The following is a 12815-nucleotide window of genomic DNA, read 5'->3' as shown; positions in this document are numbered from 1 at the left end:
TCTGTCTTGAGTGCAGGGGACTGGACTAGAAGATTTCTCAAGGTCCCTTCCAGTCCTATGATACTATGAAAACAACTGGCTCACACAGTAGGTACCTCAGGTTCCTACTAGGAACATCTCACTATCAATGCAGAGTCCTGCCCACCAGCCTCTCATCCATACTCAAGTGTTGTCACCAAATGTCTGATGGTAGTTGCAGCTCACCTAAGATGACAAGGAAGCCAGGAGTATTCTTACCTAACCAACTAGCTAATTGAAGGAAGATCACCACAACTGGTGATCAGCTCCTTTCAAGCAATCCTGAAGTTCTTTGCCCCACCAAGTTTCAAAGGCAACAGAGAGAAATCCATGCTCGCTCTGACTCGGAGCGCAGAGTTCATAGGAGCAGTGTTACTCTAGATCAGCATTGGCTTACCTTCCACAGCAGAGATTTTAAACAGTAACAAACCTCATTAATCAACTTCAGTGCCAGTCAAGAACACCAGTGAGGTTGCGTTTCAGACTTCTAGGATAAGGTTATCATGGGGTTACTTACTCTACAGTAGCTGTGGTTGTTTGAGAGATGTTGTCCACAGATTCCATGATCCACCCTATTTCCCTGCAACTACTTATATGGTGTTCAGTATCAGAAAAAGAAATGAGGGGCAGTTGTACCTACTCTGACCCTTGTCTTTGCATGGGGTGGCACAAGGGCACATTGGTGTAAGAGTGGCCTGAGTGGACAATTCTAGCCTTAAAGAATCTGATCTCGCATGCATGAATGAGGTGCCTGTATACCAAGAATGGGATCGGTGTGGAAGACACATTGCAAAGAACCACAGTTATTGTAGGGTAAGTTACTGATCTTTGCAGACAGCCTTAATTCTGGCATTTCCTAACGTTTGAATGTTTGAACCTTAATAATCTTTTAACATAGTTTGTTTGTGTAATATATAGTATATAAAATGTATTCCTTAAACAGTTACTAAATGCATGCCAGTAGGAACTGAGTACAGATATACAGAAAGTAATACTCTGGGGCCCTGGACACGTGCACCAGATGAACTTCATCCACCAGTGGGGCTCATGATTAGACGTCCATTAACATTTAACTAATCTTGGGTCACCAGCAGACCTTCAAAGTGACCAGTAAAGGATTATACACAATATAGGTTTGCGCTTCTTTATTGTGTACAAAGAAGGCCTGGAATATTTTTATAAACAAAGTTCCTTTTCCCTGACTTTTTTACTTTAAAAATATCAGGAATGCCAATTTTACTCTTCCCTGGTTTGCTAGAATATCTCGTGTTCTTTCAGAACATGCACAGTATGAGCGCTCACACCTTTTAACTCATAAGGCATTTTTTCTCCAAAATGTTTACTAGATATTGGCATTTAATATGTGTTAAGATGAATGGTTTTAGGTAGGCTAACTAAAAATCTTTCTCACTCAGTTGCTCAGCTTTGTCTCTCGACTCTTGCAATGTTCTGTAGTGACCAGAGTCTTTCAGGTTAGACAAAATCTAAATTTCAAAGTAAAAACAAAATAAACTCCCCTTTCCTTTGAGTGGGAAAAGACCACTTTTTCCAGGCCTCCTATGTACATGGCAAAGAAGGGTCTGGGTTCAAGTCCATTTTTTTTCCTTTTCAGATAACCTTTAATATTTTACTACAGTATCTTACATATTTATTATTCTTTAAAGAGCAAATAAACTGTCTTAACCTGAGGGAACACACAACACTGAATTTTTTATGATTCAGAAGTTTTTAGCAAACTATTCATGCGATGTATGACATTGTTCTCCCTGTAATTTGATGTTTGTTCAGGGCATTTACAGCTAGGTGTATGTGGTACTATTACCAGGATAGTTTCAATAGCCATGTGACTACTGAGGCTCTTTTTAATCAAGTTAGCTAAATTGAGCTGGGTTAACTCAACTTACTCATGTGACTTTAATGTAGATAATTTTTAACATGTTTAATTCAAATGTAGCTTGTTGAGTTATGGCCTTGGCTGTAACTGACTGAGGTCCTGTCTACATACAAATATTGTACCTCTTTAACTATAGTGGCATAGTTAAAGAGCTACAACCCTGACCCAATGACAAACCAATAAAAACTAAATACCTTTAGGCCCTATTTGTATATCAAAAAGAAGCAAAAAAGTAATACATTATTCTTTTAAAATCTCCTGCAAAGTTAAAAGCCCTCTCCCTAGAAAGTGCTTCATAACTTTGTGCTTTAATGTTTGTTTCAGGAGAAACTTCGTCTTGAAAGAAACAGGGAATACAATCAGTATCTCAGGGACAAGGAAGAGTGGAATGAAAGGTTAAGGAAAATAGGAAAGAAAACTACAGAGGTAATATAGATTTTGCTGAAGTCAAATCACTCTGAGAGAACTTAAATGAGGTTGTTAAGAACTTTTCTCCATGTCCGTTGTGTAATTTTTGTTGGTATAACCTATGTCTCTAAGGGGTGAGAAAAAACCACCCCACTGAATGATATGAGTTACACCGACAGAAGCACTGGTGTGGACAGCGCTATGTCAGTGGGAGATGCTCTCCAGCTGACATAGGTACCACCACTCATTGGGTGTGGTTTAACTTCAGTGCTTTCACTGAAGTTGATGGGCATTTTGGCTAAATAAGATTTCCAAGGACAAGTTTTATGTTTTTGTGGGATGCTTAAGTCTTCAAAGGGTAAAATTTTGAATGACTTCCCTCCTGGGAGAAGAGCCTCCTGCATTGGAATCACTTAGTGGCCCTTTGGTACCTTACACTGATTAGAGAGAGAGAATGTGTGTGTGTGTTTGTGTGTGTGTAAGTTAACTAATGTATATACATACATAGTGATGCCATGAACTTGGTAAATGTAGGGAAAAGCCTATAAAGTTGAAGCCTGGTGCCTGGGGAATTCAGCCCTTTCTCACACTACAAAAGTCCTTCCTCTAATAAAGTGCGGGCGGTCTGTAAGATTTCCTTGCTGAGCAGGAACACCTTTTTGAGTGTAAATGTCTTCCCTCCTCTTCTTTTTTCTCTGCAATAAGTAAAAATATTGCCCACCCTTCCACACAAAAACACTTTGTAACTAACCATGCAGGATTTTTTTCTGATAGTTTTAATCAGTTTGAGAGTAAAAGACTAGTTTGTTCTCCAGGCACTAATGATGTGTGAGAGCTTTTTCTAGTAGATTGGAAAAAAGCAGATCATCTGAAATGGGCAGTATGGCACCTTTAACTAGCAAGTGTTGTTGAATAGCTTGGGTGTATTCTTTTTTTATAATGTCTTGCTTTAGTAATGGGATAAAGGTCAGCATGAGTCATATAAATGGATAACTCTGGGAGACCATTTCCAGTATCCATCAAAGAGTCTTGGTCTGTTGCCGTTAAGAAGAAATTGACAGGTTATCCCCTGTACCTTATGTTTGATGTGAGAAATACTGGTTGTTGGCAGTTATCCGCAGTTCTTGTTTGGATAGTGCTGCTGGTGCTAGATGTGTCCTTTCCTGTGCAACTTAAGTTTTGTGATCTGTGCCATGATAGCTATAATGCAGTGTTTTTGTGGACTGTCTTTACAGAACAGTTGAAAGGGACTTGTTTGGTGTTGAAGTTCCCAGGTATACATGGATTCTGAAAGAAAGATTTTCTCTTCCAAAGAGATTTCCTTCTGAGAGCTTTTTGGAGGGTCTCTTTGTGGGTATCTTTTCACCATGGCCATATTTATGTACTTATCTGCCAGTGCATTGGATGAGATTCTAGGATGAGAGTTTAGTTGAGAATTTTACTTCATCTAAAGAGATATGGCCACAAAGGCAGCAACCAGACATCTTTTTTTATGTCGGAATTCATTATCTAGTCCTTGCTGGATTTTGAGAATTATATATGCTATAGGATAGTGGACAGAACTGAAACTTGCATTGATGCTGCTTAGGCTTCAGAATTCCAACCCATGGTTCTCTAGCTGCCTGTCTCCTGGATCCTTTGAAAGACCCTGCAACAGAATTTACAGCACCCTCATCCAGTCATGACACTGCTTTGTTGTATACTTTGGGTATCTGAAAAGAAGGCATTTTGTCTTTTAGGCTATTGTAGAACCTTGTGCACAGTCTGTTAAGAGGCTGTCTCCTGTTAAGGTGTTCCCATCTTTCCAGACTGATAATTTCAATCAAATCTATTGAGGGGATCTGAGGATTTTTTTGTGAACTTTCTCTTGGGTCTTGAGAACACTGCTTTGTTTCCACACTGGAAATATAATCTTTTTATAGTTGGCACAAAGAATTAGGCAGAAATAACTAGACAGGGTTTCTAGGTCTGATTCCTCCATGTCTGAGCCAGAAGAATTAGAGGAATATGGTTCTCTTTAATTTGCTTTTAAGGTTATTTTCTTATTTGCTATTCCTGTTGTTCTTTTTATTTATCTGGGAAAAGGGAAGGAAATCCTGGAAAGACATTCCACCCTGTTCAGTAGACTTGGAAGATCTAGAAAGAATCAAAGCGATCTCTAAGAAAATTTTTGGGGTGGGGAGAAAATTTCTTCTTTAAGGTCCTCCTTACCCTTTTGCTTCTGGGAGGTGTATTTTCTTGGATCTCTGAAGTGTAAGCACATACATGGGGACATGAAGAAAGGCTTTAGGGAAATAGTTTTGAAGGGGCATCTTGCACCCCAGAGGTTAAAAGGAGGTGGAGAAAGCTGTGAGTAGTTCTTGATAAATTGCTGCTGCTTTGCCCCAATTAAGGGCATCTGCTTCAGAACGGATGGAGCCCTCCATAATCCCTCCAAAGCCAATACTGGAGAAGAGGCAAATTTGTACTGATTTGACAGCCCCAATAGGCAGGCACTTCCTGGAGTTCTGGATTCTCCTGGTGGGGACAGGCTTTGACAGTGCATCTTGTACTGCTTCAACAGAATGGTCCACTGTACTGTCCTGTGGGAGATCAAGGACTGAGTTTGTCTGATATATGGTCCAATTGAGTATTGCTGCTGCAATCCTTGCCAGCTCTGTCCTCGGTAGCATCTCATGCAGGTTAGGAGCTTTGATCGGCTGCAGGCAGTCTTGTATTAACTTTCGAGGCTTGTCCACCATTTTGTTTGCTGCTGGTAAGGGAAGGCCTCATGCACCGCAGCAGAGCTTGGAGATCAGGTTAGCTCTTTTTTCTCAAAGTGACTGAAACTCTGTGAGAGATTTATTTATTCTTATTTATCTGTTGTATTTATATGGACCCCATTAGTAGCTCACAATCTTTAATGTGTTTATCATCACAACACTCCAAGGTAGAGAAGTACTATTATCTGCATTTCATGGATGGGGAACTGAGGTACAGAGAAACTAAGGCTATGTCTACACTGTATCATTTACAGCAACAGAGCTGAACTCCTCAAACCCCTGAACATCGTAGGTTATATCAAAGTAATCAGTAGCATAAACATAGCTTTAGTGACTTGCCCAAGGTCAGTGGTGGAGCAAGGAATTGAGCAAATGAGTCACAGGTTAGCTCTCTAATACCATCCTCCTACTTAGTCACAGTTTTTGCAGGGAAAAAATAAAAATGGTTTTTGAACCCAAAAAACGTGTTCTGGTCAGACGAAGGAGTATCACAGACTGCCTGAACCTCAGTGCAATCAGGACATCTGTGCATGTGACCAGATATAAGGGTTAACAAGCACGATGGAGTCCCTCTGCCTTCAAATCTAACGGTCATTTCATTATCTAAACTGAGTTCATGGGAAGCCTGTTACTGAGGATTGCTGGCCATCCCACTGACAGTGAAAATAAGTGATCAGGTAAAATAAAGATTATTGCTTTTTCAGGAAAATTTTCCCCAGCATTTAAGTCCCCATTTAAGAGAATTTTTTTAAATCTTCATTTGGGGATAGTTTAAAATTAGAAGACTATCATAAATACAGAATCAAACTGTTGCTGAAGCACTGATGGAAAATGTGAATTATACTGAGATGATGAATGAAGGTTATTATTTTCTTTGTAGTTGTATCTTTTAATATTTTTTTTTCTATTAAACAGCATGAGACAGAAAGAAGTAAAAAAACTACTGCTATTACTAGAGTCCAACCAGGACTACGTTCACAAATACAGCCCTCTTGTGCAGATTCAGAACCTCCCAAGAAAGATGCTTTTACTTCCACGGACGCTTATGAAGAGCTACTAAATAGGAGACGACTGGAGGAGGATCCATATCGCAGACTAGATGATGAGGCTGAACTAAGAGATAGAATATTGTACAAAAAACTTGATGAAGATCTGGACATTTCCAATAGAAAGCATCACAGGTTTGATAGCAAACCTGATATTTCTCTTAGAAGACATCACAGATTTGATGAGGATCGTCATTTTGATAGAAGACATTACAAATTAGACTATGATCCTGAAATAAATGAGGAAATGGACCCTAGATTTAGATATGAAAGTGACTATGACAAAAAGCCTCTGAGGGTGTTCCATGCTGAAAGGTATTTTTATCTCAGTTTTCCACTTCTTTTCTTTACTTCCTTAATGCTATTGGTGATGGGGTTGTGGCACTAAAAACAATAAGTTATTCAAGCCATAAGGGGTTATGGTTTAGGGTACTGAGTATCAGATTTGAAATATTTAGACTCCCTTAAATCACAGGTTCAAACTCTAGGAGGTTTGATTCTGTTGTGGCTCCTTCTGAGGCTGATGCTTTGAATTCTGTGCGGGGTGTGTGTGTGTGTATCTTTCAGGCGAGACTGAAAAACAGAGGTCACCCCACCCCCATTTTTTGGGGGGATGGATGTTAGATCCCATGGCTTTTTTCCCTAGGATTAAGGCAAACTTGACCAAAAATTTCCATTTCCCTACTATTGTGTTGTGTGTTCTGTAGTGATTGTCTGCCTGATTGCTGCTTCTGCACTAGGGGACAGTTCCTAAACTGGTGTAAATTGTCATAGGCCAGAATGTACTATGACAATTTATATCAGCTGAGGATCTGACCCAGGAGTATGCATGTCAGTCATGCTGTGTGTTTGTAGTTTATAAATTGCTTTGAAACCTTTCAGCATAAAGCGTGCTTTATAAGTATAAAATACCACAATTAATAATTGGTACACTGAATGCATGCCCTTGACATCTAATGAGGTGATGATTGTATTCAGGTGTCACTTCTGGGGGCAAAATTTGCATAATTAAAAAGGATTATGTACTGTTCAGTGAAAAATAGATATGAAAATTCTTCAGATTAAACTTTAGAATTAATGAGGAACTAAAATACTTCAATGAGAAAGAGGGCATTTAAATGAAATCTTATATTTTAGTCATATAACTAATTTAAGCAATAATTGCAACCATCACTAATATGCGCATAAAAATGTTAAGTACTAATTGAATTTATTCGTGAATAATATTCACTTAGCTGTGCTTTGTTGTTCTTGAATTTGCTTTCTGTTTTATTCTTTATAGGTTCTTATACTGGCATCATCACAATAGTGTCTGAGCACCTTCCAGTAGCCCATTAAGTAAAATGACTAACAACTGTCATGTGTGATTCATGCTTTCTCTCATCCTCTCACCTGGGGGGAATTGTGTGTCCAGTGTAGTGTTCTGTTTTGGTAGGATTTTGTTTTTTTTAAATATACAAACTTCTATGTGTGTGTTTAGAAAAAGTAAGGTTGAAGAGGTGCACTTTGCACTTGGAGTGTAAGGTGGTGCGGTTTCATCCTTAGTTCCTGTGGGAGTTTGTTCTATTGTCTTGGACCAGCCCTCCAAAAAGCTCAGTCTCCTGCACAGATGTTTGATTTGGGTTGGGATTTGCGATTCTCTTGATCAAACTTAATTGGTAACCTGGCAGGATAGTGGTGGTGGCCTAGTCTATGGGCTAGATTCATTTTTGATGCCAGTGAAGTTATACCACAGATGAATTTAGCTCAGTATGCTTTGAATTAGAATACTAGAATGCTGTGTGGACTAGCTATGTGGGGAAAGTTAATTTTCTCTTAGCATTATCATTATAAACTCTTTTTTCAAGAGTATGTTACCTCTGAAGGTTTGCTTTCATGTGCATGTTATACAAGATCCACACGTGAAAACAGTTTTATTTTTAATTTAAAAAAATGTATAAAGTTAATTTTTAGAAAACCGATTTTAAAATAAACCATAAATATAAAAATTACATAATATATATTGGATATACGTAATGTTTTATACAGTTCCAAAAGAGAGATAACAGAAATTACCCCAGGAAACAAGCATTCACAACTTATAATGTTACAATTTAGATTATAATATGCTTATCTAAATATTATTATTTTGAGGTACCAGTGTGTGTAAGGACCAGTACAGACTACGTGCATCTTGTGTATCTAGTGCAGCTAATCGTTTACCAGTTCAGATGATATAATAAGAATGTATAATATTATTGTTCTGAGCTTAATTTGTTTGCTATGAACGTTTGGGGAAGTTAAAGTACTAAAATATCCTTATTTTAGTGACAGGCCTTGCTAATTCACCAAGTCTCAAAATGTACAAATAATGTGCCAAATTCTTTAGTTCTTACTCAGTGGAAGTTTGCTTTCAGAGTTTTTGTTACAATCCATTTCCACTGATTTACTCTGTGAAAATTCAGGGGTGTTTTACTCATTGATGAACCTAACAACAATGAAGGAACCAGCTGCAGGAGTAAAAAGAGAATGAAGTCAGAAGTCCAGCAATGGAGTGAGGGCTACCCAGTTTATTGCACCCAATGCAGCATGTATGATTACCTGATTATGGACAGGTGGCGTAAGTGTGCATTGGGTGCAAGTAGCTCCTGGCCCTCAGAGACCCTGTATGGGCTTTGGAGACCAGGGTGTCTGAGCTGGAGGAGCTAAGGGAGACAGAGAGGTACATAGATGAGACTTTCCAGGACACAGTAGAATGGTCCCACCCATGGTCTGACAGCCTCTGTCAGGAGGATGAAGGCCTCAGGGAAGGAGAACATCCGACTGGAGCAGAGGGAAATGATCCCATAGTTGGGACCCTCCTTCCAGATGATGATGATGTATCCTCTTGCACTGAGGATACCTTTCTTGCGGAGGGAACTCCAGTTATTAGGAAGAGACAGGTATTAGTAATGATCGTTTTGATTATTAGAAACATAGCTGGGTTTGCGATGACCGGGAGAACCGCTTGGTGACTTGCCTGCCTGGTGCGAAGATTGCGGATCTCTTGAGACATCTAGATAGGCTAATGTGTAGTGCTGGGGAGGAGCCAGTGGTCGTGGTACCTGTATGTATCAGTGACATAGGGAAGGATAGGAGAGAGGTCCTGTAGTCCAAATTTAGGCTGTCAGGTAAATTATTGAAGTCCAGGACCTCCATGGTAGCATTCTCTGAAATGCTTCTAGTTCCACACGCAGGGCCAGTTATACAGGCAGAACTGCAGGGTCTCAATGCGTGGATGAGGCAATGGTGTAGGGAGGAGGGGTTTAGTTTTATTAGGAACTGGAGAAACTTTTGGGAAAGGGGGAGCCTATACAGGAAGGATGAGCTCCATCTAAACCAAAACGGAGCCAGATTGCTGGTGCTTAAAATTAAAAAGGTTGTAAAGCAGATTTTAAACTAAGGGCTGGGGGAAAGCTGACAGGTACAGAGGCGCATGTGGTTCGGACATCCCTTAGGGGAGGATCTATTAATGGAGATTCCCTATGTCCTAAGAAAGAGAAGAGGATGAAAGATGATAAAATACAGGTAGGATCTGATGAGAAACTGTCAAATGAGAAAAAGTCCCATTTAATTACATCATGTAATGGCAGGCAGCTAAAAAGTGACAAATTTATAAAGTGCTTACACACTAATACTAGAAGTCTAAATGATAAGTTGGGTGAACTAGAGGGCCTCGTATTAAATGAGGATATTGATATAATAGGCATCACAGAAACTTGGTGGAATGGGGATAATCAATGGCACACAGTAATACCAGGGTACAAAATATATGGGAAGGACAGAACAGGTCGTGCTGGTTGGGGAGTGGTACTGTATGTGAAAGAAAGCATAGTATCCAATGAAGTAAAAATCTTAAATGAACCAAACAGTACCATAGAATCTCTATGGATAGTAATTGCATGCTTGAATTATAAGAATATACCAGTAGGGATATATTACAGACCACCTGACCAGAATGGTAATAGTGATTATGAAATTCTCAGGGAGATTAGAGAGGCTATTAAAATAAAAAAATCAATAATAATGGGGGGATTTCAACTATCCCCATATTGGGTACATATCACCTCAGGAAGGGATGCAGAAATAAAGTTTCTTGACACCTTAAATGACTGCTGCTTGGAGCAGCTGGTTCTGGAACCCACAAGAGGAGAGGCAATGCTTGATTTAGGCCTAAGTAGAGCACAGGGTCAGGTCAAGAGGTGAATATAGCTGGACCGCTTGATAATAGTGACCATAATATAATTAAATTTGACATCCCTGTGGCGGGGAAAACACCACAGTGGCCCAACACTATAGCATTTAATTTCAGAGAGGGGAACTACGCAAAAAAGAGGAGGTTAGTTAAACAGAAATTAAAAGGTACAGCACAAAAAGTAAAATCCCTGCAAGCTGCATGGAAACCTTTTAAAGACACCATGTACTTAATGTATACCCCAAATTAAAAAACATAGTAAGAGAACCAAAAAAGAGCCACCGTGGCTAAACAACAAAGTAAAAGACGCAGTGAGAGGCAAAAAGGCATCCTTGAAAAAGTGGAAGTTAAATCCTAATGAGGAAAATAGAAAGGAGCATAAACTCTGGCAAATGAAGTGTAAAAATATAATTAGGAAGGCCAAAAAAGAATTTGAAGAACAGCTAGCCAAAGACTCAAAAAGTAATAGCAAAATTTTTTTTAAGTACATCAGAAGCAGGAAGCGTGCTAAACAACCACTGGGGCTACTGGACAATCGAGATGATAAAGGAGCACTCAAGGACGATAAGGCCATTGTAGAGAAACTAAAGGAATTCTTTGCGTCGGTCTTCATGGTTGAGGATGCGAGAGAGATTCCCAAACCTGAGCCATTCTTTTTAGGTGACAGATCTGAGGAATTGTCCCAGATTGAGGTGTCATTAGAGGAGGTTTTGGAACAAATTAATAAATTAAACAGTAATAAGTCACCAGGACCATATGGTATTCACCCAAGAGTTCTAAAGGAACTCAAATGTGAAATTGCAGGACTACTAACTGTTATCTGTAACCTATCATTCAAATCAGCTTCTGTACCAAATGACTGGAGGATAGAAAATGTGATGCTAATTTTTAAAAAGGACTCCAGAGGAGACCCGGGCAATTACAGGCCAGTAAGCGTGACTTCAGTACTTGGCAAATTGGTTGAAACTATAGTAAAGAACGGTTTCAGAGTAGCAGCTGTGTTAGTCTGTATTCGCAAAAAGAAAAGGAGTACTTGTGGCACCTTAGAAACTAACAAATTTATTTGAGCATAAGCTTTCGTGAGCTGCAGCTCACTTCATCGGATGCATTCAGTGGAAAATATAGTCTCTAAGGTGCCAAAAGTACTCCTTTTCTTTTATAGTAAAGAACAAAATTTTGGACACCTAGATGAACATAATTTGTTGGGGGAACAGTCAACATGTTTTTTTTGTAAAGGGAAATTATGCCTCACCAATCTACTAGAATTCTTTGAGGAGTCAACAAGCATGTGGACAAGGGGGATCCAGTGGATATAGTGTATTTAGATTTTCAGAAAGCCTTTGGCAAGGTCCCTCACCAAAGACTATTAAGCAAACTAAGCAGTCATAGGATAAAAGGGAAGGTTCTCTCATGGATTGGTAACTGGTTAAAAGATAGGAAATGAAGGGTAGGAATAAATGGTCAATTTTCAGAATAGAGAGAGGTAAAGTGGTGTCCCCCAGGGGTCTGTAATGGGCCCAGTCCTATTTCACATATTCATAGGTGATTTGGAAAAAGGGGTAAACAGAGAGGTGGCAAAATTTGCAGATGATACAAAACTACTCAAGATAGTTAAGTCCCAAGAAGACTGCGAAGAGCTACAAAAGGATCTCTCAAAACTGGGTGACTGGTCAACAAAATGGCAGATATGGTGACCAGATGTCCTGATTTTTATAGGGACAGTCCCAATTTTTGGGTCTTTTTTCTTATATAGGCTCCTATTACCCACTCCACCCCCCTTCCTGTCCCAATTTTTCACATTTGCTGTCTGGTCAACCTAATGGCAGATGAAATTCAGTGTTGATAAATGCAAAGTAATGTACACTGGAAAACATAATCCCAACTATACATATAAAATGATGGGGTCTAAATTAGCTGTTACCACTCAAAGAGATCTTAGAGTCATTGTGGATAGTTCTCTGAAAACATCCACACAATGTGCAGCGGCAGTCAAAAAAGCAAACAGAATGTTGGGAATCATTAAGAAAGGGATAGATAATAAGACAGAAAATATCATATTGCCTCTGTATAAATCAATGGTATGCCCACATCTTGAATACAGTGTGCAGATGTGGTCTCCCCATCTCAAAAATGATATATATTGGACTTGGAAAAGGTTCAGAAAATGGCAACAGAAATGATTAGGGGTATGGAACGGTTGCCGTATGAGGAGAGATTAATAAGACTGGGACTTTTCAGCTTGGAAAAGAGATGACTAAGGGGGCATATGATAGAGGTCTATAAAATCATGACTGGTGTGGAGAAAGTAAATAAGGAAGTGTTATTTAATCCTTCTCATACACAAGAACTAGGGGTCACCAAATGAAATTAATAGGTAGCAGGTTTAAAACAAACAGAAGGAAGTATTTTTTCACACAACGCACAGTCAACCTGTGGAACTCCTTACCAGAGGATGTTGTGAAGGCCAAGACTAT

General features: G+C 39.3%; 1 protein-coding gene across 6 annotated transcripts in view; it reads left to right on the top strand.

Moving 5' to 3' along the window:
• Positions 1-12815, top strand: part of CSPP1 (centrosome and spindle pole associated protein 1) — a 182784-nt gene that overhangs the window by 37926 nt on the left and 132043 nt on the right. For 5 of the 6 annotated variants that reach the window (XM_077810172.1, XM_077810173.1, XM_077810171.1 and 2 more), the window contains 2 exons: positions 2237-2338; positions 5998-6443. In XM_077810172.1, coding sequence (XP_077666298.1) covers positions 2237-2338; positions 5998-6443 — 548 coding nt within the window. The remainder of the gene's footprint in view (positions 1-2236; positions 2339-5997; positions 6444-12815) is intronic. The other variant, XM_077810174.1, reaches the window with a different exon arrangement.

This window comes from Eretmochelys imbricata, chromosome 2, assembly GCF_965152235.1.
Source record: "Eretmochelys imbricata isolate rEreImb1 chromosome 2, rEreImb1.hap1, whole genome shotgun sequence".
Lineage (NCBI taxonomy): Eukaryota > Metazoa > Chordata > Testudines > Cheloniidae > Eretmochelys > Eretmochelys imbricata.
Note: the sequence above shows the minus strand (reverse complement) of the source record. Positions and strands in the feature narration are given on the sequence as shown.